The sequence below is a fragment of the Lasiosphaeria miniovina genome (genome assembly GCF_030549165.1).
Source record: "Lasiosphaeria miniovina strain SMH2392-1A chromosome Unknown B0T26scaffold_6, whole genome shotgun sequence".
Taxonomy (NCBI): Eukaryota; Fungi; Ascomycota; class Sordariomycetes; order Sordariales; family Lasiosphaeriaceae; genus Lasiosphaeria; species Lasiosphaeria miniovina.
Window position 1 is genome coordinate 1283650 of NW_026848225.1, and position 26428 is coordinate 1310077.

The following is a 26428-nucleotide window of genomic DNA, read 5'->3' on the forward strand; positions in this document are numbered from 1 at the left end:
TCTCAAAGATGTACTTGACGACAGGGCTGCGGATGCGGCCCTGTTGTTTTTGTTGTTTTCGGCAGAGTCGTGTAAACTATTATAGGTGAGCTTTTTATCGGTAGGAAACTTAACCGTCAAGACGCATAGATTGGAAACAAATGGAATACAGATTTCCATCTACGAAACCACTAGTCCCCTCTCAGATAACGCGAATGGAATGCCTGCCGTCGCGGTACTGCAGACAAGGCGGCTGCGGCTTCTCTGGGCTCCTGTCGAGTCCTAGTATCTTCAGCTTCATGCCCTCACTCCACGCCCTCGCGAGACCGATCCGCTCGTACGTCGCAGTGTCTTTGCAAACCAGCTTGAAGAGCAAAATGTACATGGCTGTGCCATTGGCGGCACCCTCTGGTGACCGAGCAGGCATGGCAAACAAGCACCCGTCATTGTTTTCCTTGCAAAACTCGTCGTCGTCGAGGTCGAGAATAACATGTGGCTCAAGCTGTTTGACCTTATCATGCTGGATAGTAATTTCCACACTCTCCAAGGTCATATTCCACTCGTTTCCAACTTGTGTGGAGGGAGGGTTTCGGTTGAGCTTCATCCCCATCAGGACCCCAGCGAGACGAAGCCATCCGCCGGATATGCCGCCCGTGGTATCAGGGGTTGTGTATGTGAGGTTCCAATCTTCGACTTTAATCAAGGGAGACCCTAGTCTAGCAGAGCCCAACATGAGTTTGCCGTCGACCGACGCCCAAGACTAAGTTGGGGCGCGGTATTCTGTAGCTCTGAACGTCAAACCCCTCCGGTTGGCGACGGTAACAGCCCAGAGCAGTTCGTTTTCGAGGTTGCGGCGCCACATCCCGGCGACGTACTCGTCTTGAAGAACCGTGGATATTCGCTTTGCGAGGCCTGATATCGCAATGAGTTTGTCGCCGGGATATGTCAGCTTGCATTCCGAGTACAGGTCCACAATGCGGGACCAGACCAGGGATAATATTGAATTGTAATCAAAGGCGGTATAGTTCATTGAGCTATCAGGCAGCGCCGCTTTTGGATTGAGGATCTTGAACCGAGCGCCTAACAATTTGGTCAGACTGTCGGGAAGAACACTTGGATGTGCCTCGGCGGCATCCTTCTCAAAGCATTCCCAGAAGACCTGCTGCTGTCCAAAGTGGAGGATGCGAGGAGATAGGAATCGCTCCTGGAGCACCCATCCCCTGGTGTTGACCAACTCCTTGGACACTTGCGACGTCCAAAGCTGGGGATCGTAAATGATGAACGACTGAATTTTGAGGCTCTCGTCCTCTTCATCAGAGATGGGGAGTTCGATAGTCCTAGGGACGAGGGTGTCGGGATCTCTGGAATTGAAGATGGATTCCGAGCAGTCTTTGGCGACCGTTGCCGAGATGTTGCAAAACGCATTTGAATAGACTTCGTGCATGGTCGATGCTTCGTGTTTCCAGTCCTCGGCGTCTAATTGGTCCTGAATGATGCAGAGGGGATCAATCCAGAGGTATCGAATATCTAGCGCTTTGCAGACATACACGGCATCCCGATAGAGCTGCGGCAAAGACGCCACATGGTATCCAGCCGTCAGCTCAGAGTAAGTATCCCGGTTAAGTGACAGCTGCTTGACGGAGCCCCAACAGTGGGTGAGCGTCATGTAGTGACCCGAGGGGGGCGTCTGGTTAGTTTCAATCAATCGTATATTCTGCTCCGGTGACTCCTGCTGATCCAAGTCCAGGAGGCGGGTGGGATACCAGTCTCTGTTTGGCGCGGCCGCTTTGCAATTGTCGTGGTGAGCACTGCAGTCTTCAATCCAAGACCTCGCTTGTGAGAGTGTTTGCTTGGAGTCTGTACTTGAGCCAAGGATTTGGCTGCTCATGATGCTGTCACCTGGTAATTATGCATTCAGCTCATGGTTTTCCTTCGCAGCACGAGAGAGTACCGATGGGACTCGGGACAGCTATCGTACCAGGAGTGGGTTCAAGATAGAATTGAACCTGATTTATTTTAGAGACACCCGTTTTCTGAAAACCTTCGATTCCGGTGGCAGACAAATTGTAAGTAATTTTAAGGCAGCTCTGCCCGGGTCGGGTCACACCGCGGAACTGGTACACATTTGCGGAGATTTCGGGTTGTGCGTGGAACTTGACATCCTGCAAAAGTAATCCCTGTTGGCGGGACGTTAAACCGTCCCATAAGCTGTTGCAGAAATGGCATCCTTGGTCGATGGAGTGTTTGAAATCCTTGAATGTCGAGTGGAGGCTCACAAAAGACGGTGGCGAAGCTGCCGGGCCTTGTTTAGATACTGCGCCCCAAAGACCAGCTCGACATATGGAACAAATCATTGCGCGAATATAGAGGTTGATGTGGCAAGAAATGGGTGAAGATTGCAAAATCTGAAGTAAGCGCAAAAAAAAAGAAGGCAATCGAGAGGGGAAATGGAGCTATTTTGTGTGCACGTGGATTTACTTTGCTACTGCCTGAAGAGGCAGGCACTGAGTGGATGCCTGCACGTCCTCCTGTCGGCGTCTGATGCACTCCGTGCGGGTACTCGATATGTCCAAAGGAGCACGCACGGTGCCACATAACAACACTTGGACTCATTTGTCTTTCCTAGGCACGTTTTCGTCTTGGGTTTTGGTGGGACAAGTGGCAGATAACTAGCGGGAGGTGAGGCTCCTAGTAGGCCGTAATGTTTTACTCAATTTGGAAAGACAAAGAATCCTCAAGAATAATAACAAACCTACAAGTTTCAAAAAGAAAGAAAGGGAACACAAAAACAGAAACTCGCTGTCAACTAGCTCCCCGACCAAAGCTCTCCACAGTCGAAATTTGCGCACGTCTCAGCTCCCGTGATATTGTTGTAACCGCATTTGGCGCATTTGGCGCATTTGGCAGCATCGATGGGCTTGTTTGAAATAGCGCAGGCCATTTATGCCGGCGTTAGAAAGGTGCCTGGTCAGTGTCGTTGCTTAAATGTAGTAGAATAGGCATTTGTATCGCACGGTATGTGCCGATGCGAGCCTTGGGAATTCGTTGCTTGATGAGTTGCCGTACGAAATGATTGAAGGCGACCAAGATTGAGAAGAGTGCCTAGCTACTACCTAGATTGAGTGTGTTCAGACCACTGAGGGGGAACATGGGCAGGCCCTCATATATCCGAGTCGGCCTTGCCTCTCTCTTGCTTGAGCGCTGCGGGGAATGATCGTGTATCACTCCATAACTAGCTTCTCGGAGCCTGCAGCGACGTGCATGAAGTGCGATGTGGGGAAGCCAAAAATCACCAGTCACCACCCGATTTGCAATCATGGACTGGTTCTAAATCGGCCTGGTGAGCCCAACCCGCAGTTTAGGCAGCGAGAACCCAAGTTGAGGTGTGCCGCCGGTAATTGTCTCTGCCTATCAAGCAAGCTCGAAATTGCGCAGGTGCATATCCGGCGTCTCCTCAGGCGGCCGAGCCGTTCTGTCGGGTCTCAGAAGCAGATCCTACTGGATCACGGCCACACGACGCTATTGAGTGAGTGGCCAGTGCACGCTTGATTAGGCCGCTAGGTCGCAATCTCTGTGGTATCGGAAATGTTCTGTTCTGACGGGCGTCCGCTCCATCGTGGAAATGCCGCCCCCCCCCGCCCCCCCAAAAAAAAAACCATATTGACCCTGCAAACAATGGCTAAATCCTCATTATCTAATTATTGCCATTATTTCGTGACTTCCAGGTTCGCTATCTGTTATGTACACTGGCTAATTGTGATCTTTTGATTGGTTTGAGATAATTGCTCGGTGGCAACTGCGTGTCTGAGCTTTGAAACTTGGTTCTGGATGAAAGAGAGCACTCGCAGCCAACTCGATCTTGCCCTGCACATGAGATATGACGACCATCTACGATGGTTACTCCTTCTGCCCATAGACAACATGCAGCTCAACGTGCGCATGGATCTTGCCGCTCTTCAGCTCGTTGCGCACATTAGCCAGCAGCACGACGACCTCGTCCTCCTTCCAGCCGAGCACGTCGCAGTACAGGCGCAGGGAGAAGGCCTCGAGGCCCTCGAGGACCTGGGTGATGTTCCACAGGCCGACGCGCTTGAGGTGGGGGTCGCGGGCCCACGGCCCGATGGGGAACTTGAAGCGGCGGTGGGCGACGTTGGCGAAGCCGGCCGCGCGCGCCCAGCCCTCGAGCTTCCCGCCCGGTTGCGGGTCCCGCCCTAGCTTGTTGCCCGCCTCGATCAGCCCGTTCATCCACGTGCGCGTCGCGTGCGATGCGGTCAGCGACCCGTCGCCCGAGTACCACTCGCCGTCGTAGTCTTGGAATTCGGCCCACCCGCCGGGTGCAAGGTTGCTGTGCGTCTTGTCAGAGAGCTATGTTTTGAGGGAACGAGTCGGGAAGGCAATCACTCGTGGACGTTCTGGACAAACGCGGGCCAGTTTAGGATGCTGCCGGCCATGTAGCGGCTGAAGATGAAGTCAAAGGGCTTGCTGTAGACCCAGGGGCTTTCGACGTCGTCGATTTCGAATTTGACGTTGGGAGGGATCCTGCCGCTGCTGTTCAGTCTGGAGCCTCCCGGAATTAAACTATGGGCTGTGATCAGCTACTTACCAATGCGGCTGGATGGCACTGAGATCGTTGCCGAGGACCTGACGGACAGCGCAGTCAGCGCAGTGCGCACAGCAAGACCAGTAGAGCCAACATTACCTCGGCATTGGGAAACCTGTCGCCCATCTCAATGGCCCCTGAGAAATAGGCGATGCATGAGTCAAGAAGGCCTAGAGAAGAGACAACGTGTTTGGCAGCAACGAAACTCACAGATGCCTGTCCCCGTGCCGACATCGAGAATCGACTGCACCTTTTCCATGTCGACAGGGGCAAGATACAGCCTTCCGTTGAGGCCAGCAAGCATAAGCTGGTGAGTCATGTCGAGGCGCTCGAGTTCAGGCTAGGAGTGGCTGTTAACCAGACGATCTTGTCGGAGTGCTGTTCGAATTGACTCACCTCGTCGTTGGGCAAGGGGTAAGCTAGCACGTTCCAAGTCAGCAAACGATGATTTTCAATCGAGTCTGGGCATTCAAATCGTACAGCCCGCGCGGTAGGCATGGTATTGCCTGCCATGCTCGATGGGGTAGTTGACCAGGCTCGAGGTCAAGGACGCCGTGAAAGTAGTTCTGCGCCCAGGTCAGCGGCCCAGACAGCCAGTCGTCGAAAAGAGGCGCGGTGTATTTTACACCTGATCTCCATAAGAGGAGTCGGCCTCGTCCGTGCTCTGGCAAGACAAAATTCGTCAGTTCTTTGTCACTGTGACTAGAGGGCGTGGTTGATTGGTTGGTTGATTGACGTACCTCGGGTTCGACCTCAATCGGGCCCTCAGCCTGCGGTGTTGCTGCCGCCACTGCAGGCGCTGCCGGGGGCGACGACGCAGGACCGGCCTCGTGGGTCGCCAGAGGTGATGCCATGATAGCTTAATTACCTTTCGTGACTTGTCTTGTTGAACAACTGAAGTATCTGTGTGTCAAGTCAAGTCAAGTATGGCATCAGTGCTTGGGGTGCGGGGGCGTGGAGGCATTTCATGATGAGCGTTACGCATTTTATGATGAGGGGTAACCCAAGCACGAGAGAGAGTACTTTCCAGGTTATTACACAACAAAGACGAGGGTAAGGTGCTGGTGCATCCCCGGAATGCCGTTTGGTTGCGGCTGGCCCCACTAGTTGACCCTCGCTGGACTTGTCGGGCGACCGACTGCGAGGGAAAACTGCAACAGCGTCCCAACACAGATTCGGCTGCAGATGTACATGCAGAGCCCAGTCACAGTCTGCAGCAAATCACAATGACGCGGACGCGCTGAAGATAGCTTCGGCGTATGCAATTAGGTGCAGATTGATAAACTGAATGAGGCTGCAATTAATTAGTACCTAACCTGGTTGGAATGTTCCGCCGAGTTCATGACTCCGTACTTCCGTACCTAGCCGAGGATTGCTAGACACTTGGATAGGGAATTACTACGTACCCTGAGCATTTGAGCCGCATACCTAAAACAATATCCGTATCGCATCCTTCTTTCTTTTTCCTTTCCAAACAAACAGCGCAAACTAGTTCTATGTATATCAGTGACTATCTACGATGTAAAAGGCTTGGCTTGGAGTTACATGGACGGGTGCTTTTGGCTCGAAGCCTTTTCTTTAGCTCTTAATTAGAACCTACTATCGAACTAATTACTAAATTGCCAATTACCTGTATTAGTTTAGAGCTTTGATCAGGGCACCCCGTCTAGAAATCAGGCACCCTACTTTGCATTCTTGGCGCCTGTTAGCAGTTGTGATACTCAGGGCCTAATTTAGGACGGTAAAATTCTGAACCACCATCCCGCCGCCCATGCGCGTAACATGCAGCCCGGGCGGGCTCCCGGGTCAACAACTTTGAAGCAGGTACGTTGACGATGTGTTATTCTCGAGTCTCAAAACACCAACTGCGTGCACCAAGGCCCGCACCAAGGCCTTCGTATTTGAAAGCGTATATAATGTTATATGACTTCGCCGGTCTTTCATAGTGCTCGGTAGCCGGGTAGGTGGTTGCCATGTAATACGGCGTTCTGCCATATTAAAAGCTGTCCCTGTGTTGGCAGGTGCCAAGGACCCCGAGTAGGGTGCCCTGATTTTTTGGATGGGGTGCCCTGATCAAAGCTCTTAGTTTATGTGTTTGTGTGTGACTTGATTGAAATTGCTACTAGGATCGATATGGAATAGGCAACAACCTTATTGGTGGTGCAGGTTTCTTTCCATTCGTCCTCAGTACCCTTTTTCTAATTACAAGGCCCGGGCCATACGGAACGCCGTTCATTTTTTGTACCTCACCCGCCTCCTAGAAATATTAGATTGTATTATGACCCGACCTCTTTGACCACATGGGAAGGACCGCTCGGGAAGGTGAGAATCACGGGCCTCCCGCCACACTGGAAGCAAAATCTCCCGCCAAGAGCCAACGCGCTTCTTAGAGCCACTCTGACTAGACCAAATACAGTCTGCCCAAGTTAGTGGTGCATCGCCTAGAGGGCTTGGTCGCGATCGCAGCCACACATTCTTTTACAACCTGACGAGGGTGTGGTGGGTCTCTGAGGGATCAGGCGGGGGCTACCCGTTCAAACCCCGCTTCCATCTCTTGAACCCGCACCAACCCAAAACTCAAAAATCGGCATCCACAGCTTCGAGGCTTGGCCGAGCTGGCTGACCGGGATCTGGCTCGTCCCGTAACAAGCATGCCATCCAACTCTAAGACACTGGCAGTGTTTGGCCAACCCGGCGTGGGCAAGAAGACGCTGGTGGGCAGCCTGCTGTATAAAGTACGTCATCTGATTTAGGTTGCTCACTAACTTCAATCGCACCGCGCCGTGAATTTCAGAATTTCATCTCATCTTGCTAACTATCGCTTGGCGGCTGGCTAGTGCGGGATGGATCTCAGTCTTCTCCAACAGCTTGAGAGCTCCGGCACCAGAAAATATGTCGATATTGTTCCCTTCTTCGAGCAGCACAAGCTGGCCAAGACGTTTTATGCCCCATCCACCACCATCACAATTGTCAACGGTAAGCACTGATCCCTCTCTCCCTAGCATACTTAGCTTTAATGTCTACGGGGCCATATTCTAATCATTGCACGCATTAGGCAAGACACCTGACCTCGTTATTTGGGTTGTGGACGCGTCTGCCCTAGACCGTGGCGCATCAAGCCCTGATGAGTTGGCGTCGTTGATCTCTCACAAGGACATCGAACCCAAGGAGAAATTGTTGATCCTTGTGAACAAGATGTACAAGTGGCCCCGCCCCCCAAGACTAGGGTTATGACCCGTACTAACTTACTTCTACAGGGATGAAACCGAGTCGTCTGAAGACGTGTTTGAAGCGATATCGAGCTCCTTCAAAAGCATCGATCTGGACTCGTCCGGCGAGTAAGTGTCTCTCGCTATATATCCTCCCCTCCTGTGTAATGAAGTTAATGTCTAATCGACTGCCAGGACCTACACTATCCCAGCCTCAGCTCTGCGCGGAGACAACCTTCTAGAAGCCCCAAGTGTGCCGTGGGCTAACACTGGGCCGACTATAATGCAAGCGCTCGGGTAGACAGATGCTTTGGCCGGCACCGTCATGATGTCTTTGGATATCACATTGGCTACGATATAACAGAGTTGTGGTATATAGCACTCAGTTGTCTCCCCTCCACCGAGTTCATTTGGGTCGTTATCATGGTGTTTCAAACGCATTTCTTGGCGGGCAAAATAAGCTACGAAATTGACTGTGCTCTAGCAGGAGAGCCTCAATACAGTGCAGAAAGAAGCAGCAAGCGGCCTTGACGGCTGCGTGTTAATTATAGAAAGAGGTCAAAGTCAGTCCAGATGCACTGGCAGTGAGTGGCTCGGGGGTCACTGCCAGATCCTCCAATCGGGTTCAGCCGCTCTGCAGATTTTCTTCAGTTGAAGATAAATAGGATCGCACGCTCTGATTCGCTTTACCACCGTCCACCGTCTACCGTCCACCGTCCGCCGAGACCCAACCTACGGCATCCCCTTGGTTGGAGGGTTATCTCCTTGGTTGGAGGGTTATCTCCTTGGTTGAAGGGTTATCCCCTTGGTTCGAGGGTTAAACCCGGCCCCCCCCCGTGTTCTAATTCGTTGCACCCCCTCTTCCTCAGCCCCTATTGGCTGTAGGGCTCAGAAGGGTTAGGAGGGAAAAAAGGAGACCGGGCACACTAGTCCAGGCATCTGAGACTGCCCAGGTAGGCTTGGTCGACTCGCACTGCGGGATGCTGTATAACTAATATGCCCTCGGTGTCAGCCAATCGAAGGCCCTTGTTCATGGGGGGCCAGCTGCAGACTTGGGGGACCGTCACCTAACTTTCCCGGGTGGTCTGTGCCCCACGGCCATCAGCATAACCGCCCTCTCTGCATATTCTGCGCAGATTCTTGCCCAACTTCCTCTGGGGGGGAAATGTTCCAATTTCCACGCACAAAGCACTCTCGCTAGCTTCTCGATCACCAACCGTTGCAACAACAGCTATGAAGAAGCTGTTCGGGAAGATCGCGAAGCGACCACGGGCAGCGGACGCAGATGCTCCAGCGTTGCAAATCTCTCCTAGCCCCGTTGTTCCTCCAGAGCGGGAAACATCCAGCCTGAGCCCAGACACAAACGATCACGAGCAGTATCCGGTCGACATCATCGATATACATGGCCTGAACGGACACCCCTTTAATACCTGGACGCACGAGAATGGTACACTATGGCTGAGGGACTTGTTGCCCGGTCATCTTCCAGGTTGCCGTGTCTACACTTACGGATATCCTTCGGACGTGTTCAGCAAGTCATTCATGGAAGTCAAGGAATACGCACGAGCACTCGTGGACTGGATACGATCCGAGGTCCTTCGTGACGACGACTCAGACCAGGCATGTCACACCTCGTCTACACATCTGCCGCTTTTCGCATCTGCCGCTTTTCGCATCTGACCCGTTGAATGACGCAGCGCACTCGTTCCATCCTGTTCGTGTGCCATAGCCTGGAGATGACTTATATGGAATTCGTCTCCAGCATCCCCCCGGGCCATCTTGACGCAGCCTCCAAACTGCTGAAGCTCATATTGGGCAGCTGAAGGCCGCTGTCCCTTGACGAGATCAACACGGCATTCAGTATCGACCCAGTCACCACACCGCCGAGAGCGTCAAAGAAAACTGCCAAACAGGAATGCAGCGCACTCTCCAGAATATCTTGGGGCCCCTAGTCAGGGTTTCAAACTCCAGAGTCTCGCTCTTACACCATTCAGCCAAGGAGTTCATCCTGCACCGCGCCAGTGCGAAAGTAAAGCTCCCATCCGAGATCCCACTATCAAGACGGAAGGATGCGCGCTGGCCATCGCCACGGCTTGCATACAATATCTCCTCCTCGACGATTTCAGCGACGACTTGTTCAGTCTCGTCGAGTCCCCCGTCAATTCCCCCATAAATTCTCCCGTCGACTCCTCAGACCCAGACGACAGTCCGGCCATCTCCGCATCGGGCAAGCCATTCTGGGAAGACGAGAGCGAAGAGCTCGCCACAGGCGGCATGTTCAAGGAAACGGGCGAGCTCGACGAGGACACGTGCCAGCTCATAGCCGCAAAGCACCTCTTCTACCCCTATGCCGCCCTCTACTGGACCGAGCACTTTGCCGAGTGCGAAGCATTAGCGCCCGCCGAGCTCAGGGATGCCGCTGGACTACTCCTCAACTACAATAGTGCCAACTGCACTAATTGGCTGCGATTCCACTCCACCGAGGCGGTAGCCGGGGACCAGAGCGTCCCTGGAGCCCTCGACGAGATCACCCTGGCAGCCTTTTTCAACTTGCACGGCATGCTGGAGCATTTCCTCGATAGCTAGCAGCCCGTTCCTTAGACCCACCTCGACGCTGCCTTATTCTGGGGAGCAGGGTAGGGCCACGGCAAGGTCGTCAGCACGCCCCTCCGCGCGGGCGCCGATCCAAGCGCACGGCCCGAGGTCTCCGGTAAGCAGACGGCCTTGGCTGCCGCGTGCAAGAACGGACATGTCGATTGCGTCAAGATTCTTTTGGCCGACGACTGGACGGACGTGAACGCAAAGGGGGACCGCGGGCGCACGGCCCTGTCATTTGCGAGCTCAAACGGGCACAAGGACGTCGTACAGGCTCTCCTGGGCGAAGCAGGCTGCAGGGCCGACGAGCAGGACGACCCGGGCAGCACGCCGCTGATCTGGGCGGCTCGAGACGGCAGTCCCGAGATTGTTAGGTAGCTAGCTCGGCATCTGGCCGTCGACGTCAACCACGGCGACAAGACGGGACGCACGGCCGTGTCCTGGGCCGCAGGCGACGGGATGGACGACGCGCTGAAGGCGCTGCTCGGCGACGGGAGGGCCGACCCGAACCTGCCGGACAACCAAGGCCGGTCGCCGCTGTCGAGGGCGGCAGGCGACGGGTGCACGGGCGCGGTGCGCGCGCTCCTACGGGACGGGCGGGTGGACAAGGCGAGCGGCGACAAGAGCCGGCGGAACGCCATCTCGTGGGCGTGCGAGCGCGGGCACGTGGACACGTTGCGGGTGCTGCTCAGGGGCAAATGTCCGGGGGTCGACGAGCCGGACGACGCTGGGTGGGCGCCGCTGGCCTGGGCGATCCAGAATAACGCACCGGAGATTGTGGAAATGTTGGCGGCGCACCGCCACGATGGCGCTGCGGTGGATCTGGAACGGGAAGACTCTTCCGGGCGGACGGCCCTGTCGTGGGCGGCGGAATACGGCCATCCCGAAGTCGTGAGGGCCTTGTTGCGAGCGGGTGCTGATCCTGATGCTAAGAATTCAAAGGGGATAGCACCAAAGACTGCCGCTCTGAGGGGATTGAGGCGGTCTAAGATTGTTGAGCTTCTTCAGAATGCGGAAAGGGATAGAATAGAGTAATAGGTGCAGCGCTCGGGAACCATCAGGCAGATGTCCACATTTCGACTTTGTGTCTTGAACTTCCCGGCCGAGAAGTGGTATCCGGGGACGGGCAGGGGTTGTGAAAGGATTCAAGGAAGTCGAGAACTATCAGGGGAACTCGATAATTGACGTATCTTGATAGAACGAATTTCTTACACACACCACACATGGACCAAAGGCAGCAAATCATGATAATCCGCACGCGTAAAATAACGTCCGGTCCAAAAAGGAGAGCAGGGCAGTTGAATACCCGCGGTGCAGAGACGAGCAAAAAACAAATAAAAAGACAAACAACACCAAGGATTTGCTGGTCGTCACCGACCCAACTACTAGTCTAGCGACTAGTCTAGCGGTTATAAGATTATTGAGAAGACTCAAGGAGGCAGAAAATGGCAGAACTTGGGAGCCGAAAACAGGGAGTTACAAAAGGCAAAGGGTAATAGACGCTCGCCGGTACCCTCGATGAAACAGCCTGGTCGTCTGCGGCGAATCTGGGTACAGGAAATTCCCTTTTTCGTTCGGAATCCTGAGCTGGGTTGAGCTGGGGTGAGCTGTGGCTGATTTGTCATGAGCTTTAGCTGATTTGTCATGAGCTTTCCCTGATTTTTCCAGAGCTAGGTGATCCCATACGCGGCCGCCGAACAGCCCCAGGGGCCCGTTTTCAGTCCACCCGGCTAGACTTTCCTATCGATGGAAAGTCGATGACGCGTAATCTGTAAGGATAGCTCCCAGGCAACAATTCCAACTACGATGTACCTGCGTACTAGGTATGCTTGCGGCTCGTGTCATGTGCACCAGAAAGCCCTATCGCCAAAACCTATAGCGTCATTATACTATGCTACAGAAGGATGCGGTATGGATGGAGTCGCTGACGACAGCGGCAACGCCATCTGTCAGTGCCCTTATCTGGTTGAAAAGCCATTTTCTACCATTAAGGATATGTAGGCTGTCAGGAGACGTTGGGTAGTTGGGTGATAATAATGCTAGCGGTTAGTTGATGATAAACTTTCATCTTCAATGTCAAGGATAGAATTCCTACCTTATCGGAATTCATACTTTGTCGAAATTCCTAATTCGTCGATATTCGAGTACCCATAGTTCTGCTAGTACGTACTGATTCTGCCCGATAGAAAATTCTGCCAGCAGAAAAATTATGCTTGTCTAACTCTTGTTCCTCCGTATTCTATGTGAGGGCCTGGTCCTCCAGGCCTCCCAGACGCTCTGACTAATCAGACGCCAGTTGGGTGGATCCACCCGACCAGCCAGAGCCCCACCTTGAGACGCCCTGGAAGAATCTCGCGAGGGGAGGCTTTTGAGCTTCTTTTCCCTTTTCCCTTTAGTTTAGAATCTTCGTCTATAGCGCCCAATAGAGGAGTTCCGCCCTCATTCCAAGCCGGCCGTGACATTCTACACCGTTTTTGCCGGCAGCATATGAGACCGCTACCGTTACGCTGCATACCTTTTCTGTCGGCAGAAATTTACTGCCCAGTGTCAGCAACCCAGTTCTCTGCCATGAGTCTATATTTATATGGCGTCCAATGGGTGTGCACCCCCCCCTTTCAATGCGTGTGCATTCCCCTTGATTTCAATACGTGTGCACCTGCCCAACCACATAGGGGTTAGTGTTTTCTATTGGCCTAAGTCAGGTGGGGGACTTTTGGAACACCCCTGCCTATGGAACAGCCCCTGAATCGGACCCCGCACAACACCACAAACTTCAATTGCCAACAACTTTGTCAATTAATTAGCTACAATGATGAAGTCTTCAGTATCGGATTCTCCTGATTCTTCTCTTTTAGAATAACCAAGGTCCTCTCTGCCAGCCTCTCTCTGTGAGGCACGAACCTCCTCAATTCCAGCGAACTGCGTATTAGGGTCGACTTGGACCTTCCTTCTCTTTCGGCCTCTTGTGCGTTCTAGGCTTTTTTCTGCAGCCTCCAATTGATGCGCCGTATTGGCTAGTTGGAAAACCACGTAATCGAAGGCTTTTGCGGCCTTGCGTATGAAAAGTCGGTCGTTGGCAGTCCGTTTCTGGCCGGCTAGAAAAACCTGCCCCTGAATACGGAAATCCTTCGGCTTTTTAGGGGTAAACCATATAGGCCGGCCCTCCGAATTCTTATTTAGAATGGGGTTATGGACCTCTTGAAGGTCTATAGAAACCGTAGAGGTCAGTTGACCAACGTCGCCGTTAGAATTCTTAATAACAAGGCCGTTGCTTAGGGGCTTCCTGAGGCTGACCAGCCAGAGGCCTGTAGCTTTCCAGCCGGCTTTGATGTTAGATTCAGTCATTCCATAGACCCTGGCTTGCCGGTAGCATTCTAGGAAGGCCCTCTTTTCAGCAACAGTGCCTTCGTCGAAGCCGGAAACAACCTCGTTATGCTTGGCTCTGTACCGGGCTTTTAGAGGGCCGAAAACCGATAAATCCAGGGGCTGGAGAACGTGGGAGGTGTGGGCTGGTAGAAATAACAATTGTACGTTATTAGAAAAGGCTAGCCACATGAATTCTTCGGTGGTATGACTACCGTGGCCATCTAAAATAAGGAGGCGCTTCTCCGAGTGGGTAGCTGGCCGAGTTTCTGGAAGAAAGATATTGCGGAGCCATGCGACGGCAGTATCATCGTCAGACCAGCCGTTTTCAGTGGGTTTCCACTTCCAGCCCTTAAATGGCTGTAAATCGCGTGGATACCATTGTTGTTGAAGGCTTCCACCTTTGAAAATGACGACTGGGTTCAAATACCGGCCGCCAGCGGAAATACATTCGATAATCGAGGTCCAAATTCGGTCTCCTTTCTTCTTTTTCTGGAATTTCTTTCTTTCCTTAGATCCAACAACCAGGCCGTTATCTCCAATGCTAGAAGCAATGCCAGTTTCATCCATATTATACCTATGCTTGGCTGGAATAGCCTCCACGCCTGGAGGCTTCAAATAGTCAAACCAAGGCCGGATAACGGCCTCACAGGCTCGATCAGCACGGTTTGCATGGATTCTCCGAGGCCTAATTGTAGAAATAGATGGATTTCTAGCCAAAAACCGGCTAGTCCAGCGTTTTCCGAGGGTCTCGTTATCTTCGAGCATTCTTCTAGCTAGTTTCCGAATTTGGGCGTGGGTTGGAGGGTGACCGAGCGACCCTTGGAATAGAATCCATTCGGTTAAGCGTTCTTCCATAGCCGGAGAAAGCTTTTGATTAAGAATTTGGGCCTTGGAGGCTGGCTCGGAACCACGAACCCGATTAAAGAGAGTAGTAGGGGGGATGCCGTGATTTTCAGCAGAGCTACGGAGTAAGCCGGTTTCTGCATACTCTGCCAGCGCATTCTGCAAATCCAACTGAGTATATCGCTTCATCTTTCATTTCTCAATTGAATGGAGAAAAGAAGATAAGTATTGAAGCAGAATTGGTCAAGTTGCAAGCGATTGAAATAGGTGAGTTGGGTGGCGAGCGGCAAGTCCTTGATGACAAACCTTGTTCCAAATCCAGGGGTGTTCCATAAGCAGACCACTTGACTTATTGGATTTGTCTTCTCCAGAGACAATGTAGAAGATTGAAAAAGGTCTAGGTTCCTTGTACTCCTCCCCGTGTTGAAAGACATGGGCCATGCTCAGCAGGGAGTTCTTGCTGAACTGACTGGTTGCAAGCTTCAGGGCGAGTCGCCGAGGAAGTGCAGACATGAACGCTTTTAAAGCGCCGCTCAGTCGAGTTGTAGATGGAACGTCATTCCGGATCCATCGGTAGCGCCGGCTCTGCAGAAGGCCTTCAAGAAATCCAAGATGCTCATTTACACAGTCGTTGTGGGAAAAACTGGAATGTTGAAAGCGACTGTCTTTGCTCGCGAGGCGTCCCCACATCCAGCAGCATATTAAGCACCCTTAAACAATTGCCGCGAAGAACGTGTGGTGGGAAGTATGCAGTATTGCTTTCTTGGGTATGAGGCTGGTACTCTCTGCGTTGAATGCAGCCTGGATGCCTGTTTGGCAGTTCTCGCAGAGCATGGTGTTGGTGAAAGCACGCGCAGCTTAACTCCTGAAATATGTTAGCTCACATGTTGGGGCATTCGTGTTGCTCAGATTTTGGTTCACCTTGAATCGCTGCGGGTAAAGTGCGTATTCTACTCCCTGCCCTGTCAACCGAAGTGCAGGCCTGTCTCGTCCTCTCAGATGCCTTGGCGATAGCTTGATATGGCCAACTCGGTTGGCATAGCATAAGGTCTTGCACTTAAACTTCCGGCTATTGCAGGGAGGCGAGCGCCAGTACGGGATACCCCAAGTTCAGTTTGCAGGAGCAGGAGTAGGTGAGTGGGGGGGCGCGGTGAAATGGGCTGGGTTGTGGCGAGGGAATTTCGGGGAAATTCCAGCCTCGGGACAGTAGGCAGCAATTGGCGCCAGGTTAAGATGCGGAAGGCGCGACTGACACTCTCCAACCCGTCAATAGGCAACCGCTCAATAAGTGCAGTCAACGTCGTCACCGTGCGCAAAAAGGAATGGACAGCCGGCTCCCGCCTGTCGATCTCCACTCGGAGGCCACGCGAGACCCCAGCCAATTTTGGTCCTTTTTGGGTCGGCGGCTCAGATTGGGATGGACTCTCTGCACACTCAAGGGATGAGATTCCCACTGCTGAGACTTTTCGAAATCTTGTTGGTAAAAGTTGCAGCCGCAGCGGCTGACGGCTTGGCCCAGGGCATGTCGTGTCGACGTCCCTCATCTAATTCACTGCCTTAACGCCTCAGGCAGAAAAGGAGGCCGAAAATGTGCTTGCTGGGCGGAGTGGCGGCTGAGATCGGCTCGAGAGGGGCGCAGCACCTCGTCATGCCGTGCCCCGCAACTCTCCCTTAAAAAACCCAGGATCTATGCGGGCTGAGCCACCGAAGGATCGAAGTGGATCGACCAGTACACTAGCCAAGCCAGGCAACCCAGGCAACCCAGGCAACCCATTGCCGCCCTCAAAACCATCCACAGAGGTACAAAACTCGGATATCTTCATCTTCTTCTGTTGCGCTTTCCTAGCGACACAAGATATTTTCTCAAACATCGAAAAAGAGCATTTTGATAGTACAAGATGGATAACCTCAACGCGAAGAGGCGCTTGAAATACGCCAACCTCACGTCCATGGCTGATATTATCAAGGCGAGTAATGAGCGGAAGGCCGAGGACGAAGCCAAGGCGAATGCGTTGGCGGATGCCTCGGCGGGAACCGCCGAGGCCGAAGCCGAGACCGAGCCGTCGCCGGTAATCGCCAAGGCCGAACCCAAGACGGAGCCGTTGCCAGAAGTCGCCGAGGCCGAAACCAAGACGGAACCCCCATCGGGGACTACCGAGGCCGAACCAATGACGGAGCCGGAGCCCTCACCGGAAGTTGCCAGCACCAGCACCAGCACCAGCACCAGCACCAGCACCAGCACCAGCACCAGCATCAGCACCAGCACTAGCACCAGCACCAACACCAGCGGCGACACCCCAGGAACCAGCCCCACCCAGCCCAGCCCTCCCCCCAGCAAGAAGGAACCGCCCAAGCGGAAGGAGGAACAGGACCAAAAGCCATGGGAGAACGACATGTCGGACGAGAACAAGGCGCTCATCCGGGTGTGGATGGAGAGCGAAGACGACGGGCAGCCGGGTGATGCGGATCGCCTCGGCGACTACGACGCTGAGTTCGAGGAGACCAGCAAGAATTTCCACCGATACATACACCACCATTTCCAGGGCAAGGAGTGGGGCACGTACTCGGAGAAGAAGGATCAGAAGGACAAAATCGACGAGGAGTGGTTCATCTCGTCCCCCGTGGTCCTCGACGAGACGGACCCGGAGTACTTATGCGAGATGTGTCGGCACATCGACTTTGGTGCGCTCCTCACCCAGCGCGGGCTACCCGGGACGAACCAGCCGGGAACCAATACGGTGATTCAGCTGCAGGCGCTGCCGAGGGTTCTCGATGCCGCCATAGCGAAGAATTGCTCGTTCTGCAGTCTGGTTCGTCAGGCTTTCGAGGATCGGTGTACGCCGGAGGAGATCCAGGCCTCTAGGAACCACGACGACAAGTTCGAAAGTATGCGGCTGACCGTGCTAGACGACGGCCCAGACTACGCGCTACGCTTAGAGATCATGCTAGCAAACTTGCCCAAAAGGGTCGTGGTGCAGATGATGCCGCCGGATCCGAAGGCATCTTTCCCTCTCCAGGGCGCCCCTGTTCGCCAAGACAAGGCGGATATGGAGAGACTCGGGGCGTGGATCCAGAATTGTGAGATGAACCACCAGGGGAAACCCGCCGTGTCCATCTCCAAGCTCGACACCCTTCGAGTCATTGACGTCGGCGACGGCTGCATCGTCACGGTAACCGCGCCCTGCCGCTATGCCTGTCTCTCCTATGTCTGGGGTCAGGAGCTTGGCACCCGGCTGACGTTCGACACGAAAGCCATTCTTGAGAAGCCCGGAGGCCTGGCGGACGAGTCGATGAATCTAGGCCAAACTCTGAGGGATTCTATCGAAGTAACCAGGGCCATCGGCCTCCGCTATCTCTGGATCGACGCACTGTGTATACTCCAGGACGATGACGACGATAAAGCCGCAAATATCGCCCAGATGGGAGCCATCTACAGCAACGCTGTGGTGACCATCATGGCCTCGACAAACTCAGGACCTGCTCAAGGCCTGCCGGGCGTCGGGGACACGCCGAGATCCCATGCGCAGGTGGTCCGACGGCTGCAGGGCATTACTCTCGCCGCGGCGTTCCACGATCCGCGTCTTCCGTACGACGACATTGAAGCCTCGGTCTGGAACTCGCGAGCCTGGACCTTCCAAGAGAGACACCTCTCGCAACGCGCCGTGTACTTCACCAGCTGCCAGATGCACTTCACGTGTCCGCACGAGAGTGTATTCGAGGATACCGTGCCCGGGCTCTCGGCTGAACACCGGCCGAAACCACTCACGGACGCTTCCCAGTTCGATTCGCGGGTCATGGCCTTGATGCACCACATCTGGGAGGACCCGACCCAGACCATGTTTGGCAACAAGACGTTCCACATCCACGGGAGGGGCTCCAAGGCTGTGTCGATGATGGGGACAGACCAGACGCTGCCGTCCCCCATCTACCGCGCGGTTCCGGTTCCTAGCCATGGCGACGGCGGCATCCTCCGCTTGGAGGGAGAAACTCTCTGGAAAGCCTACAGCGATGCCGTAGCCATGTACACTCGGCGCAAAATGACGTGGCAGTCGGATGTGCTGAATGCTTTCCAGGGTGTGACGGATCTCCTCGCCCAAGGCGTCAACACGGAGTTCTGGCACGGCTTGCCCGAGTTCGCCTTTGATCAGGCCCTCCTCTGGTATCCCCAGGAGCCGCTGAAGCGCCAAAGTCACGAGGGTGCGCCTCCGTCGTGGAGCTGGGCTGGCTGGCAAGGCCATACGACATATCGAGGGCGGGGCTGGTACAACGCCGCCGCCCTGCCGCCTGTCAATGTCGTCCGGTGGCTCCGCCTGGTCCAACCCCGGGAGCTGGTCCAGGAGTACATTGACAGCGAGGAGAATCCCACGCGCGAGAAGATTGTCGAGTACGCCCAACGCATCGCCCACGGACCCAAGATCCTCCGGGCTATTGGTACTTCGACACTTTACCATCTCGACGTCGAGAACGATGGCTGGACGCACTGCCGCGACACAGATCGCAACGAGCACTACTACACGCACGCCGCCTACCCCGGGCTCCGCTTCACGTACCCCGCCACCCTGCCCTCGAAGCTGATTCTGCGGCGCGTTTCGCCCCTGGGGAGTCTCTTCTTCGAGGCCCGCACTGTCCCCGCCCATTTCGTAGACATGTCCACCACCCCGCACACGGGCGACCCTGGCGTGGATGACTTTCTCCAGCTCGGACTGAACGACGCGTCCCGCTCGTTCCGCCAGTCACGGCGGCCGTGGGAGCATATCATTTACCACCAGGGCTACCGCGCCGGGTATCTCTCCCTCCACGCCCCTCTGACATCACCGGAGGGAAACTACATCCTGGTCGCCATGTCGCGTGACAGCATCCCGGACATTGCGCCGCCCCTGGGCGGCTGGGATGTGTACTGGGGTCTCGAGCCGCGGGATGCGCAGCAGGAAGCTTTCTTTCGTTGGGAGTGGGGACCCGATGAGAGGCGAATGCCGGCGTTTGGACCCTTCGGGAAAGATGAGCCGGATGCCAGGGCAATCATCGAGAACGGCGATCCGCACTGGGAGGCAGTGCGATTCGGGGGTCCGGCGATGATGACTGTGTATAATGTCTTGTTGTTGGAGAAGAAAAGGGCCGGAGATGGCGAGGGCGGCCAATGGTGGTGTGAGCGGGTTGGGGTTGGCAAGATGAATGCTTGTGCCTTTGGGCATGCGAAGCCCACGGAAGAGCTGATCCTTCTGAGGTAGCTTTGTGGGATTGGGAGCGTTTGTGCGATTATATCGGACAGGACGAGTCAGCCGCAATGGCAGAGACCAGGTGTACAAGAACTGTCAGCCTGCCTCCAGGAGACCTCCGCTGCGATAATAAGCTTAGAGACCCCGATACCGGTTCGCAAGACCTTCGCTGTTCAATTTAGCAAAGTAGGCGTCATTCTCCCCAGGCGAGTCAAATTCGACCCGCTTGAGATCCAGCGCCACGATCTTATCGTCTGCCAGCTGAAAATTTCCCACTTGCACATCTTCGAGCAGCACGCCCGAGTCGTAAATTTCTCGGAAGCACACCTGCAACTTTCCCGCCAGGTCTTTCTTGTAAGCTTAAAAGGAGACCCCGGTGGGAAGAAAGCGAAACGCCGCCGAGGCGGTCTAGGACCAAACTTCTCCCTCCTTTTTTACCAGGCGAGTCCATATAATCTCAGGATCGTGACGTCCTGAAGCGAGTCGAGTTTGCGGTATGCTTTGATCTTGGTGTCGAACAGGCCTGCCGGCTCGTTCTTGCAGTTGCCCGGCTCGGGCCGCTTTTGAGTTTTCAAGACAACGGGGGCGAGAAGAAACCATTCGGGAAATACACGTTTGATCCAAGACTGAGCAAATGTGGGCAGCAGGACGACACAGCGTGCGATCGGGTGAACGATTGCACACGAACGCAGATAGACGTCGTAGACATGAGGGTGGCTGGTAGAAGTCGTACCGAGACCAGATATGTAGCGGGTGCGGAACCAGGAGCTCTGTCTCTTTGCAAACAAGCCACTCTGCGAGATTGAGAATCTTATCGAGGGATGCCATCGCAGTAGATACCCGACCTCAGCGTCGAATAGAGAAACGTCACTCTCACAGCTTTAAATAATTCGCAAACCACCTCACTGCCTGATCCTCTGCCTCCTGGCACTGCCTCGGCAAATTCTCATTAAAATGATCCACACGGTTCGTAAACCCATGATTCGCCCCAGGATACACCACCATCTCCTCAGTGTCCACAGCCCCCTTCTTACGCTCCCAAATCTTCTCCGTCATCCGGACCTGATCCATAGCGACTGCCATGTCCTTGTCGCTAATGGCAAGCGATGCCGGGCAGGTGACACGTTCCATGCCGTCGGGGTACGTGATGACGCTGGGTTGAGCGATGAAGATTGCATCGACAAGCGGCGTCTTGTTGTCAGAGGTCGAGACGCTGTCGGCGTGCGTCAGGATTCTGTTTCTTGGCATAACTTCTAAAGTCGGCAAGACTTTGGGTCTGTGGCTGGGATCGCAGGGATCAGGCCGGAACCCGGCCTGATGCGCCCGAGCCCAGACATAAGTGGATCTGGGATCCACCAGTTCAGGCCATCATTTCCACATATATATTCCGCCGTGGCCCAGATAGCTAGACTTCCTGCAAGCAATCCAGTCATTCCCTCCCTGCCCACAAGGTCTCTGTCGGCCATGCAGTCACGCCAGTGAGGATCTGCCCGGGAGTGCTTGCAGCATGTTACACACTCAAGCCCATGAACACCCCTAGATTGTCAGTATCAGGACATATTGCACTAGGATTCAGTGAAAGTCGAACCCATGGGAGGAAAACGGAAACATTTTAAGCTTTAAGCTGTAACACCTGAATCTTGGAGCAGTTCTTTTGGGAGTGCTGGTGGCCTGCGGCGCGTTCCTTCCCCCTGCAACGTCTCCATTAGATGCCGCAAAGAGGCAAGAGCCTTCTGCCGCCAACAGAACTGAGAAGGCGCTAAGCTGGGACACCTGGTTACCGAAGCCCCTGCCTGGTTACCCAAGCCCCCGCCTGGTTACCCAAGCCCCCGCCTGGTTGCACCAACCAAAGTCGGGCTGATGCGCTCCCCCGTCTTCGAAATTATTCCCTCGTCGTCTCTCACCACGCTGCAAGCGGACATTCCCTCGTTGAAAACTACCCCTTCCATTGCCCTCCTCTCTTCTCTTTTGCCTCTTATGATTTCTTTGCATGGATTGCTCTTCGTCGCCCGTCTGATATTGCTGTAGCGCCTCTCCGGCTAACTCTTGCAGGCCTAGCGCTGGTCGCAGCAGGGTCACCTGTCGGGAGCCGAGATTCGGGTCCTGGCAAGGAGTGTGTCCCCGAGCCTCTTAAAATCCCACTGGTCAGATGACACGCAGTCCGACAAACTCCGGGCCTTTTCCTCAACCTCATGACAGAGGCCGCTATTCTCCAGACAAACGTCAAACATGCCACTCGGATGGGACTGCGATGTGTTGCCGAAAAGTTGGCTAATACTGCGCAGACATGCCCACTGACGGGACGGTGCTTGAAGACAGCAGCGCTCCTCTTTTGGAACGAGGGCCCGCCTAATCAGAACTGCTTCCCGCCCAGCCCTTGGCAGACTCGGAGATCTGCAGATCATATCACTCTGTTTCCGTGCCTTCTGTAGGCGCTGTGGGCAGGCCTACGGGTGCGTGACCATACTATAACCTGCTACAGATTGCAGCTTGGCAGCTTGCAATTCTGGCATCCTTTTGGAAGGTGTGGTGCAGCGGTAGTAGGCGTTGGGCCCCGCCGTCACATACGGAAGGAAAAGGGGAGAAGAAGTTGAAATTAAGTAAGGGTATAACGTCAGTTAGCGTTAACTAGTGTATTTATAAATATCTAGCGGCTTGATTAATAAAGGGGCCGGCACCTAGGCTCGCCAGTCGAGGCAGTCCGAGCGTAAGATCTGATTGGCTAAGCTTGGTGTGTCGCGCAGGCAAAACAGAGCAAGTAAAAGGGCCCCACATTAGCCAAATAAAAGTGCGTGCAAACCAAAATGAAGCCTACTTTATTTGACTGTTTATTTTTTATTTTGGCCTATTTGACTTGTTTATATTTGCATTTGATTGATTTGCATTGTTCGATTTGCATTGTTGCGAGCCTTGCCACCACCGCCCATAGGGCTCGCCGCTGTCGCGGTGAGCAGGAGTCCGGTTGATGACATTTGCGTGGTTGGTTTTGGCAAATTCGATGAGCCTTGGAATGCTGGGGGTTTATCGAACTCATACTTGCAGCGCGTTTCTTCCATGCACTCCCAAAGGAGCTCCTCGGCACCAAAGTGGAGGACTCGCGGGGACAGTAGGCGCTCCTGGTAGACGTAAGCACTGCGGAGCAGAGGGAAATGGGAGTCGTAGAGCTCGTCTTCATCTTCGTCGGGGTCCGAGCAGATTTTGTTCCTTAGTTCCCAGTGTAGCAACTTTTGCCGGCAGTATAGTGTGAAAGGCCATCCCTTTAGATCCACACCGCAGAATTTGCGGTGGCTGTATCTCTAATCCTGCACGGAGAAAAGGCCGCCAGTGCAGTTCTTTGACTTTGTGACAGCTAGGGTAAGGTATGAGTCGAGATATGTAGTCGAATTTTTTGCCGACTCTCTTCGCCAGTCCTCTTCGTCGTCCTGGACAATACAGAGCGAGTCTATCCAAATGTAGCGTTGGCCTAGAAGCCGCACGAAAGTGACGGCACCCTAGAATGTCTTGGGAAGCAGCGGCCAGGCTATCTCGTCTATCTAAGTTGATAGATTGCTGCGCGTTGTTATCAAAGGCTGCAAGCGCTCCCAGCAATAGCTCAGGCACACGTACTGGCCTGTTTGGCCGTGCGTCTGGAGCAACTTGACCGGGCCGTCTAGTTGACGCGGCTCAAGCCCAAATGGATGGACGTCAATGATCCTCCGGGGCAATGTCGGGGGCCTCCTAGACCTATTTCTAGTCGGGCTGCACACCTTGTGGCTCGCAATACACTTGCGCAGTCAATTCTGCGCCTAGCCAAAACTTGCATTCGACGAAGTGTCACCTGGCGTTGTAAGTAGCCCGGGTATATACTCCCAAGGCGCTGGCTGGTCTGCAATAACAATTTCCCGTGAGCCTTCTCGAGCACAGCACAGCATGGGGCAGGCTCGGGGCCGTCTTGGAATACCGGGCAGAGAGAATACTTCAAGCTTGCAGAACACGCAGCTCGACGTGGGCGATTTTGGAAAATGAGAACGAGTGCTAACTCTCCACCGAGTGTATCAAGCAATCTGATTAGGCTCATGACGAGTATAGTCTGAAATTCATCAATGCATGTGCTGAATGGTGGAAGCGGGGAGCCTGGATGGGTTTCTTTTGGAGTTGGTCCAGCGCATCCACAATCTTCCAGCCAGTTAAGAAAGGTCAGGAGCATCCTGACGTTGGCTAACAAAAAGAAAGAAAATCGTACCAGGTTACATTGGGCAAGTGTATATATAAACCCTTTATTATCCCAGCCCCTGAACTCCTGATCAGCGTGGCCTCAAAGATACGTTATATACTCCCAATTGGTGTTTTGCCGGTGTCGCCGACAGGTCTCTTGCTAGCCAGTAGCCACCCAGAAACATGTTGTTTCACCGTGACTGTCAGACCAGATCTTCCCACCAAGACGGCGGCGCCCCGGTCCGGGCGCTCAAATCTCACAAATCTTCATCCGCGATTTCGGTGGGATAGCGGTGTGTCGAGTTTACTATAATTGCACACAGGATGTTAGGTTTAAAGCGGTGAATGGGAAACCACAATGGTAGTCACTGACTCGTGGCAGGTCTAGATGTCCTGGATGAGGACGACCCAGCGCCGGCAAAAACCCGGCATACATCTCGTATAGCAGGATTGACGTCAACCTTTTCGCGACTGGTGACCGTTGCTGTTGCCGTGTCGGCCCTGCCAGCACCCTCGCCTCCACTGAGCTGGAACGCGGCGAATGGAGCGTCCCGTGAGAGATATGACCGGCAGTAGTCCTGCCTTGTCATATTGGCGGTGGAGGACCGCACGTGCTCTAGCGATAGCGATGGTAGGAAGGCCGGCTGGGCATTTGTGGAATGCGAAGATGGCTGGCGCGACATCTGAATATGGAGATTCACGGGTGCTGTGACTATCACGGCGCTGTGATCAACCGCAGGTGCGAAGGACCTCGAGTCGCTGGAGTATTGTAGGAGGTGAAGGCCAAGTGTAAAATGCTCTGCTTGCTGGACGGAGATCGAATAGTTCGCGGAAATCGTACGCATGTTGAATAAGAGAGGCACAGGTAGCAAGCAAAGGCAGGCGTGGAAACAGAAATAACAAGCACAGCGGAAGGTAGAAGGCACAGCGGAAGGTAGAGGGAACACGGTCTTCAAAAAAGTCGTGAATTGGCATTGGCATATGAATTTACGCTAGGAGGGTCACGTCGGTTGATGGAGGAGACATCCTACACCCCAGAAATTGGCAGCCAATGTACCAATAAAGACACTTCGAGTGAGTCGGGGCGGGAGATGCGGTAGAAGGCTGGTGTACTTGCCCTCCATTGACCCCATGTACAAGGCATCCATCGTCGGAACGCCAGGGGCGCTTATGGCCACGAAGGTTCCCCTGCCTGAGGGTCTGCGGATCGTTGCGAATTCGCGGGTGTCGAGTCGGCGGTACCGCTCGATCCGGATGGTAAGGCGCTGGCCATGCAGTTGCTGTGGCAGACGAGGTCACTGCCCACTGGTTGGGGAGGTGGGGGTGTCACGCGCCCCTTACTCAATCGAATGCGCACGCGGTCGAGGCTTTGGATCAATTGCGCAAAGCGAAGTACGGAGCAGTTGGGGCTTGAAGTGCGATCACGGCTACTGTCTGCAGTTAAGACTCGGCATGAAAGCGGGGGAGCTCACCGAGTCGATGTAGGGATGGCAGCGAGGAACGGATCTTCCCATTCGACCTCGACCTTGTCGCGTGCGGGGGATGGATTCGGGGGGTTCGGCGAGGTTCGGTACGTAGCACCTCGATGGCGAGAGAGGAAACGAGGTGTGTGAACCCCAATGCGGGTTGGACAGAGGAGAGCTCGTCAATGGGTGGTTGCCTTCTCCTCGGCCGGAAAGAAGGCACTACCGGCGTCTCTGCAAGCATGCAGGGGTGAGTGGTGGTGGTAGTGTACAGTCCAACGACAGCATCGACCTGTCCGGTTCACCCTCGGGCAGACTTCAATGTAGGAGTAGACAGCCACTAGGTCTCCCATCTTTCCTGCCGATTCCTAGATTAGAGTGGTTGTCGAAAGCGGCGTGTCGGACCGGGCATTGTCATTGTTACTGCCAGGTTGCTGGGCCGCGATCATTCTTGCTGTGGTTACCTCGTATCGGCGCTCAAGTGAACACGGTATACTGGCGCTGAGGAGAGTAGAGGGTCGAGATTGTTGGGCAGAGGGTGATGTGCGAGGATTCAGTTGCCTCGCCCAAGCGGGGAGAAAATGAGCAGCCCGAACTACCGATGGCAAGCTCAGCTGTGTTCGTTTTTCCGGAGTGGTCGAGTGCACCGGTCTGCATGAATTCCGAGCTTACCAATCCGTCCCAGAGACCTCGAACAAGACGATTCGAGGGAAGGGGATTGGTCTGTACCATTTCAGGATGACCCCGCTCACAGTTCAAGGACCCTCGTCGTTCCCTGGTTCCGCACATCCTGCTCTGCCTACACAGGCAAGTATCGAGAGGTCGAGACAATAGTTCATCCCTCTGCGCGATGTCCTCTGCAGCAAGATAGATGAAAGGGCCAATCGTCGCTGCTTTCTTGGACTCGGATGCGCATTGTCGAAGGAATCGCTCGCCTGTGGGACGTCTTGGCGGTTGGAAAGA

The 26428-nt window shown here is 54.3% G+C and overlaps 9 protein-coding genes across 9 annotated transcripts; 4 read left to right on the forward strand and 5 right to left on the reverse strand.

Moving 5' to 3' along the window:
• Nucleotides 1-181: 181 nt before the first annotated feature.
• B0T26DRAFT_874448 (heterokaryon incompatibility protein-domain-containing protein) lies at nucleotides 182-2397 on the reverse strand (the record flags this gene model as incomplete). The annotated part of the gene is made up of 3 exons (XM_060448036.1): nucleotides 1958-2397; nucleotides 797-1878; nucleotides 182-739 (listed from the first exon to the last, which is right to left on the reverse strand). The coding sequence occupies exons 1-3, from the start codon at nucleotides 2331-2333 to the stop codon at nucleotides 182-184; spliced, it is 2016 nt and encodes a 671-aa protein (XP_060292655.1). The 5' UTR covers nucleotides 2334-2397.
• A 1236-nt stretch (nucleotides 2398-3633) lies between these two features.
• On the reverse strand, nucleotides 3634-5657 carry B0T26DRAFT_721261 (S-adenosyl-L-methionine-dependent methyltransferase). The gene is made up of 9 exons (XM_060442534.1): nucleotides 5320-5657; nucleotides 5206-5243; nucleotides 5060-5145; nucleotides 4976-4998; nucleotides 4790-4919; nucleotides 4679-4716; nucleotides 4583-4620; nucleotides 4381-4518; nucleotides 3634-4324 (listed from the first exon to the last, which is right to left on the reverse strand). Exons 1-9 carry the CDS (start codon nucleotides 5431-5433, stop codon nucleotides 3877-3879), a joined length of 1053 nt encoding a protein of 350 aa, XP_060292656.1. The 5' UTR covers nucleotides 5434-5657; the 3' UTR covers nucleotides 3634-3876.
• Nucleotides 5658-7230: 1573 nt separating this feature from the next.
• Nucleotides 7231-8089, forward strand: B0T26DRAFT_654097 (uncharacterized protein; the record flags this gene model as incomplete). Its single annotated transcript, XM_060438516.1, has 5 exons — nucleotides 7231-7314; nucleotides 7417-7555; nucleotides 7635-7776; nucleotides 7837-7908; nucleotides 7984-8089. The coding sequence occupies 5 exons, from the start codon at nucleotides 7231-7233 to the stop codon at nucleotides 8087-8089; spliced, it is 543 nt and encodes a 180-aa protein (XP_060292657.1).
• A 1073-nt stretch (nucleotides 8090-9162) lies between these two features.
• B0T26DRAFT_623891 (uncharacterized protein) lies at nucleotides 9163-9327 on the forward strand (the record flags this gene model as incomplete). Its single annotated transcript, XM_060436127.1, has 1 exon — nucleotides 9163-9327. A coding segment is annotated over one exon (165 nt), but the record flags the coding sequence as incomplete, so codon positions are not given.
• A 1485-nt stretch (nucleotides 9328-10812) lies between these two features.
• On the forward strand, nucleotides 10813-11286 carry B0T26DRAFT_625109 (ankyrin repeat-containing domain protein; the record flags this gene model as incomplete). Its single annotated transcript, XM_060436157.1, has 1 exon — nucleotides 10813-11286. A coding segment is annotated over one exon (474 nt), but the record flags the coding sequence as incomplete, so codon positions are not given.
• A 5034-nt stretch (nucleotides 11287-16320) lies between these two features.
• B0T26DRAFT_721282 (uncharacterized protein) lies at nucleotides 16321-16871 on the reverse strand. The gene has a single exon (XM_060442535.1). The coding sequence runs from the start codon at nucleotides 16844-16846 to the stop codon at nucleotides 16412-16414; it is 435 nt and encodes a 144-aa protein (XP_060292660.1). The 5' UTR covers nucleotides 16847-16871; the 3' UTR covers nucleotides 16321-16411.
• B0T26DRAFT_721283 (heterokaryon incompatibility protein-domain-containing protein) lies at nucleotides 16779-20305 on the forward strand. The gene has a single exon (XM_060442536.1). The coding sequence runs from the start codon at nucleotides 16986-16988 to the stop codon at nucleotides 19818-19820; it is 2835 nt and encodes a 944-aa protein (XP_060292661.1). The 5' UTR covers nucleotides 16779-16985; the 3' UTR covers nucleotides 19821-20305.
• A 30-nt stretch (nucleotides 20306-20335) lies between these two features.
• Nucleotides 20336-21049, reverse strand: B0T26DRAFT_721284 (uncharacterized protein). The gene has a single exon (XM_060442537.1). The coding sequence runs from the start codon at nucleotides 20937-20939 to the stop codon at nucleotides 20682-20684; it is 258 nt and encodes an 85-aa protein (XP_060292662.1). The 5' UTR covers nucleotides 20940-21049; the 3' UTR covers nucleotides 20336-20681.
• A 1794-nt stretch (nucleotides 21050-22843) lies between these two features.
• On the reverse strand, nucleotides 22844-23266 carry B0T26DRAFT_600750 (uncharacterized protein; the record flags this gene model as incomplete). Its single annotated transcript, XM_060435732.1, is given in 2 exon segments — nucleotides 22844-23104; nucleotides 23117-23266. Coding segments are annotated over 2 exon segments (411 nt in total), but the record flags the coding sequence as incomplete, so codon positions are not given.
• Nucleotides 23267-26428: the final 3162 nt, after the last annotated feature.